The sequence below is a fragment of the Fundulus heteroclitus genome, chromosome 16, assembly GCF_011125445.2.
Source record: "Fundulus heteroclitus isolate FHET01 chromosome 16, MU-UCD_Fhet_4.1, whole genome shotgun sequence".
Taxonomy (NCBI): Eukaryota; Metazoa; Chordata; class Actinopteri; order Cyprinodontiformes; family Fundulidae; genus Fundulus; species Fundulus heteroclitus.
Window position 1 is genome coordinate 15,991,936 of NC_046376.1, and position 7,014 is coordinate 15,998,949.

The 7,014-nt window shown below is 44.2% G+C and overlaps 1 protein-coding gene across 1 annotated transcript in view; it reads right to left on the reverse strand.

Moving 5' to 3' along the window:
* The window catches only part of pde4a (phosphodiesterase 4A, cAMP-specific), a 61,475-nt gene extending 56,049 nt beyond the window's left edge, over positions 1 to 5,426 (reverse strand). The window contains exon 1 of the mRNA XM_021324557.2: positions 4,169 to 5,426. Within this exon, the coding sequence (XP_021180232.2) occupies positions 4,169 to 4,464 (296 nt within the window). The 5' untranslated portion in view covers positions 4,465 to 5,426. The remainder of the gene's footprint in view (positions 1 to 4,168) is intronic.
* Between the last annotated feature and the right edge of the window lie 1,588 nt (positions 5,427 to 7,014).

Consider the following 7,014-nt stretch of genomic DNA (forward strand, 5'->3'; position numbering starts at 1 on the left):
AAGTTCCACTTTATAATGGGCTTTAGCCATGGTGGTTCCTGTGTTGTTCTTGGGCATACTAACATAATTTTATTTTTTTTTTATCTGAGGGTCATACCGAGCATATTAAAACCGGTTTGGATAAAGCGGGCAAATATTAAAGGGGGCATGTCATGCTTTTCAAGTCTTCCTTTTCACATTTAAATCATCCAGTTGTGGTCTATATAAAGTGGAACAGCAATTCTTTGGTCTGAATTTCCTCATTAATTTACCCCGCACATTCCCCGTTTCTGTCCCTGTTCTGTGGCGCGGGTGAGGGTAACTGGTTTTGGTGCCGTCTCTTTAAATCTAAAGGAGGCACTTAATACCCCGACCCTCCGGGCCACAGAGCGTTCCAATCCACCCCGTTTGGGCATTTTTGTAATATGCTGGGGGACGGTGTAATGAACAACCGATGGCTTATCCACTTGTAACTTTGGCATCCTTTTGCTTGGACTACAAAATCCAGTGCTTTTGCTCCACCCATGCACGTGCACCATGCCAAGTGTCTGGGGGAGGGGCACCAAACAAAGTCATGAGTTGATGAAAGGAAAACAGATTGGTAAGCTATTAACTTTTTCATGCACAGTCAGTGTACATGCTTCCATACTTTATAGACCTCGCCTGCGCTGTAGTTTAACCGTTATTTTGTTTTCTGTTTCAGCTGTTCCTCCCATTTCTTAAAAAGTCAGGGGGACAGCTCCACTCTGTCCCAGCACGCTCAGAGGACTTGTGGGCGGCCTTCAGTAACGGCTGACAGGATGATAAACAGAAACAACCTTTTGAGGTTTTTACTGTTGTAGACAAAAAAAAGAAATGTTTCAAAGCATCATTTCATATGTAAGTCTTTAGTTAAGCAAGACTAAACTTCTTTAAGCAAATGAAAAGCAGCTCCAGTCTGTCCTGTCTCCTGTCCCTCCCATCGGTGCACTCAGAGCAGCTGTGGGCGGCTGTGCTGCTCAGTTACAGACTTTTTTACTGCTGTAGATAAAAATATGGCAAACCATAATGTCAAATGTAGTTATTCACTACTGATGCAACAGAAAACTGTGAACAAATAAAAAAATCTTAAAAACGATAACTCTAAAAGCAACAAAGACATGATACCCAAATGGCTAGCCCTGCTACTGACAAAATCACTCAGAAATAAAAATGGCAGATTCACAAGACTGCTAAGCTGGAAGTCCACAACCTTGTTTAGCTGTCTCCAGCAAATACTGCAATGTAATAGTTAAAAAAACATGATAAAAAACTAAGCTGCACATACGCTGCACCTAGACAGACTACATTCATATTTATTGCTCTCCTAAAGACTCCATGTACACAATAAAATGTATTTAAGGGCTAAAAAAGTAGATTATGGGTGATATGTACCCTTTGAAGCTCCAACTTCAACCCTGTCAAAAAAGTGCAGACTGTGTTTCAAAGCCCACTCTAGTTCATAAAAATCTATTGATTTATATATATATATATATATATATATATATATATATATATATATATATATATATATATATATATATAGTCTGAGCAGCTCTAATAGATCGGTAGACAATTTCACAGTTTTAAGGCTGCAACAGAGAAGCCTAGATCACCTCAACTTTTCTTATTGGAAACCAGTGTGACATTAGTGTTCTTGTGGGTGTATGGGGTTATAAAATTATTTAGGGATGATAGGCCAAGACCATTAAGGCTCTTACAAACCAGTAGTAAAATTTTGAAATCAATCCTGTAATGAACAACAAGCAATGGGATTTAAGCCAGAAGCCCTTTTTCTGTTTCCTGGTAACTGACAGTTCGGAAGTTTGAGTTCATCCAGGCACAAAATTCATGTTTTTGTGAAAATAAGTAAACAAATAGAAACATGAAACCAACTTCTAAGTTGTCTAATCATTTCAATCTAGAAAAAATAATATTCAAAGGCATCCTTAAAAGTCCTAAATTAGTATGACGTCAATGCCCGTATGAGTGTAGGTAGACGTCTAATAGGAATATTGTGATATTTTCTGCAGTTCCATCTTCAGAAGTTGAAATTGAGATTTAATATGTGGTAGTCACCGGTCTCCTGCCCAGATAAGCCCACATTTTTATACATTCTGCTCCTTTAAATTTTTCAGTACATGCAGGCAGAGCTGTATACCATAGGCCAGATTCAACGTAACATGGCCATCGGCTAAAAACGCAGAGCTGTTGCATCAACAAGGATTTTCACGAAGGCTAATAAAAACAAAAGACAAGGATGAGGCATCTCCTCAAAGCATTGCTCCTCCGAAAGTAATCACGGATGAAGAAGTCACTGTCCTTGTAATATTATAGAAAAAGGATGCCACAGAAATCCCTCTGATCTCCCACTGATACGAGAAGAGATAAAGTCAGGTTTAATGGCGACCATATGGAGTACAGGTCAGGCCCCAACCTGTGCACATCCCACACATGCATGTCTCCTCTCATGTACGCACACACCCAGCAGGCTGCATTTTAACCACTGCTCCGGACACGCAACATTTATCTGGCAACCGTGGCTGCTCCACGCTTCCTGACCAGTGTGCATCACAAAAGCACGCCATAAATTGCACTATACACCTCATGCTCTGCGATCCACCGACATGAACATGCACAGTTGGAGCCAGCTCGGTGTGCACAAAAGAGCTGTGCTGGTAGGAATCAAATTATTTCCGTCTCTCTTCTGCTCTCTTTCTCTCTCACCGCCCACATAGGGAGAAGGGCAGGCTGAGTAAGTCCCAATGCACTAAAGATTGGACTGCCTTAGCGCGTGTCCTGGGGTCTGAAGTACATATCCGGCTTTCCTCTAGTCATCTGGACTTGTTCCCTATACTCCCAGGGGCCTGCTGGGATGGCCGTCTGTGTCATTAAATAAATGACATGGGTAATAGAAGAAGAAATAAAAAAAAAAAAACGTCTAACTGCTTTTCTCTTTTTGATCATTTATGTGAACTTGTTGTTACATTTGCAGTTAACATCTGAGGACTGGCGTGAAACTGAAAAATCAGCGCAGGCCTTGACCATCCTCAGATAATCTCGCACACACACACAAAAAAAATGAGTCACTTAGCTGCAAACCTACCTCTTATTGAACAGACTGCATTCTTCTGCACTGACAGGAAGCAGCTAAGAGAGAGAAGGGGGAAAAAAAACACCCCCAGTTGCCTCCGTGTTTAAAAGGTAAAGGGACCAAATTGTCGAGTAAGGGAAAAGTGGTTGTATCAAAGTCGAGTCGCTTCACGATTCACTTGATGAAAAGATGCAAATCTAATTTTCTTGTTTGACATGATTGATATTGTTGGATTTAAAAACAGCTCGACGGGGATTTATGCTCGCCGCAGTTAGGTTTCACCCAATTCGTCTGGCTTTATGGGCGTCTTCCTGTCCGCGGTGTCAGTCAGAGTCCACCGGTTGATGCAATGACTGTCTCACTGTCATTTCCGATCAGAGAGCAGCCATGTGGGCCAGATTAGACGTTGCCTGAAACCATCTGTGTTGACAGCGTGGTGACACATGTTCAGGTAGCGCTGCATAATTTCCTCTCATCCCATTGCAAGTACTGCCCTCCTTATTTATTTGTTTACATGTGCATCTATTTCAATTCTCTCCCCCACCCCCCACCCCTTTACCCCAACCCCCCACCCCAAGCGGGTCAGAGGTCAGAGCATTCTCAGATTCAGGTGCTGCCATGAGCTGCTGTGCTTTTGCTCTACCGCCCACTCGTAAAGCCCCATGAGTGCGCGCAGTGGCAGTATGGGTAAAATAAGTGCGCATCGTGTTACTCATCTGTGGTTACATGTAACATGTGGACGCTCTGTAAAACTGTTACTTGTATTTGCAGATGCTGAGCCCGCATAAAGAGTGGGCGGCCTGGTTTTTGTCGTCTCTTTTTTTTTTTTGCGTTCCATACACACATCTGAAACAGTCTGCCCAAGGACGCATAACGCACTGAAAACCCACGCCTCCGGGTAGAGAGCCCGGCGTATGGGTTAACCCTTCAGACATAGTTCGTTATTACGCACTCATTAAAATGCTCGTCTCCCCCCCTCACCCCACCAACACCCCCCGATTCCTCCCGTTTACGCATATGCCTTGTGGGGCTATTATTGGGATGGTTGATATGCGCACTGCTGCCCCCTCGCCCTACCGTTTATTCCCGACACAGTTTCCGATGGATGTGTTTGTGGTCCCGTGGAAGGAGGATGGCCAGGACATCCGAGACTTCTTCAGTCCCGGTCGGTCACTTGTATCCACGGCGTCTGAGCGCTCCATGTGCCGATGGTGGTGCCGGTCGGTGTCGGAGTATCCCCGGTGTTTGATTTTAATCGGGGTCCGGGGCTGTCTCCAAAGATGCTGTGGAGGTTTCAGAGTCGCCTGTCCCTCCCGGGGAACCGGGAGCGACAGGGAAAGGCTCTTCTTTGAACATGGTGGTGGTTCCATCATTGTGCAAAAAACAAAAAGGGAAATAAAAAAAGAAAATGCAATATAATTAATATCTCTTGTTTACTTATTGATTAAATGATATGGCTGTAATCGCGTCCCTCAAGCAAAAAGCGAATCGTTTCATGTCCCTCGTTGCCACTTGATCTCTTGGGCGAACAAATCAAAGTGACCAAGTCTAGCACAGCCCCGATCTGAACCCTGTTTTTTGAATAACATCAAAAACTGTCACAGTGATAACCCATCAAGCCATCCAGAGAGCCATAAATCTCATTGTGTTCGGCGGTGGTCAGTTTTCGGTTTATCCCAGAACCTCCTTTCGGCCGCGATCCTCACCAGTCTCGGGTTTTGGTGACGAGACGCCGGTCCTGCTGCGTCTCCTGAAGTTTGACGCCTCATCGCCCATGGCGCACAGCCTGGTGACAGTGTTTATTTAGGAGAATTTATTGCTTTTTTATCCGCCTCTTATTGCAAAGACACGAAGAACGCCGGCGCTTGCTCCTCTCCCCGTGTGCTGCGCTGTTATTGCTGTGCGCGTCTCTCCGCCGAGCTAAAATCTCCGAGCCAATTTCAAAAAGTACTTCATCTATCACGATTCCTGTGGAGCTACGGCATCTTTGTGCGCAAACTCAGCGCAGAGGTCCCCAGTATCCCCTCCACAGAGATGACCAATCCGCTCATTTATCTAGGATTTAAAACTGGACTCTGTCACCCACTCTTTATAATAAATAAATCAAGATGATGCGAAGAATTGTCCAAAACCCAGATGCGATCCTTTGTTCTTTGCGGTCCAGATTCTTCCAGATTCACATGTTTAGTCCAAATGCATCATAAAAAAAGACATAAACCGATAGTTGCTGAGCATCAGTCGTCCCTCTTAGTATGGACCATTATCTCCCTATCCTCATATTTGCTGGAGTTCGACGACAAACATTGGCTTCATCACTGCGCACCCTTCCTCTCCCTCTCCCTCTCCCTCCCTCTCTCCCTCTCTCTGTGGTGGATGGGTGGTTGTTCTTCTTTGCGTGCATCCCTTGTGTTAAGCCCCGAGCCTACATTGCGCATTTTCCAAACAGAAAACAAACTAATTGGCCAAACTGCATCTGAGCTTGCCACATTGCGCGTAAATTCGAAGCATGTATCCGTTTGCATGATATTATCAGCTGCCTCAAAGCATGGATACTCCTTGAAGCAGGGCAAATTTGTGTTGAAGGTGGAATTGGTTTGGCCAATTTTTATTTTATTTTATTTTTTACTGTGAAAAAAAACCCCTGAACATGTATTTATCCCAGTGAATGAATATATAAGACTGGAGATGAACATGATGAACTGTCCAATGTGACACTCTCTATGTGTGTTTAGAGTCATTTTCCTACTGACAGGTGAACCTCCTTCAGTATTATAGCCTCTGACAGGTTATCTGCATCCCCACAGCATGATGCTGTCATCGCCATGTTTCACTGTGAGAATGTGGTGTTTGACATGATGCTGAGTATTAGTGTTCTGCCACATACATATGCTGTAGGTCAAGGAATTTAATTTTGGTGTCATCAGTTTTGGTATTTCAGTGGTTAGCCCTGTCTCACACCTAGATGTAGCTATTAGCCGAGCTCTCACAGCAACTTACGGCATTTGCTCTCTGTCATCCTCTAGGCTTTAAAACTGGCTCAGAGCTTATCTGCTTAGCTGTGTTGCTCTCCTAGATGAAGCCACTAAAAGGAGCTCTTGCAGGCATTACCCTTTTACTTTTGTCTCCCGTGGAAAGTACTCCTGGATCAGTGCTTCTGTGATGTTTTTGTGTGCGTGTTCTGCCTTCTCCCCCCCCCCCTCCTCCCACCCAGTGAGTGGTGGCAGATGGCCATTCACATTGAGCCTGGTTATGCTGGAGATTCCTTCCTGTTAAAGGAGAGTTTTCCTTTTCACTGTTGCTACATGCGTGCTGGATATGAGGGATTGCTGCAGTCAATGACACAATGCAAACAACGATCCACTGTGGCTACTCGTTCATCCAGGAGGAGTGGATCCTGCAGGTTGGTGACTCGATGCGATTGTCTGGGTCTCCTTAGATATAAAACCAACCTGTCCTGATGATTTGATTGAAGTGGGTTGTGAACTGGTTCTATATAAACAGACAGAATTGAATTAATTTGAGCTGAATCTGAGCACCTTCCTCTGCATGTTTGCTGTGTCTCATTTCGGGCACAACTAGAAAAATGGGAAATTCAATAGCTTTTTTTTCACGCAAGGCCTTTCTTCTTGCTACTTTCATAAAGGACACGTTTATGTTGAGCACAGTTAACAGTTGTCCTGTGAACAGATTCTCCATCTGACCTGGGTGGCTGTAGTTCAGAGATACCATGGGCTTGTGGCTTCTTTTCTGAATGATGCTCTCCTTTCCTGACCTGCCAGTTTAGGTGGACAGCTATGACTTAGTCGTTTGTTGTTGTGCCATACTCGTTCAATTTTCAGATAATGGACCACTCAGAATGACCTGGGCCTGTTTCAACCTTCCCAGAACTTCATCCACTGACAATAAACGACACATAATTGGAC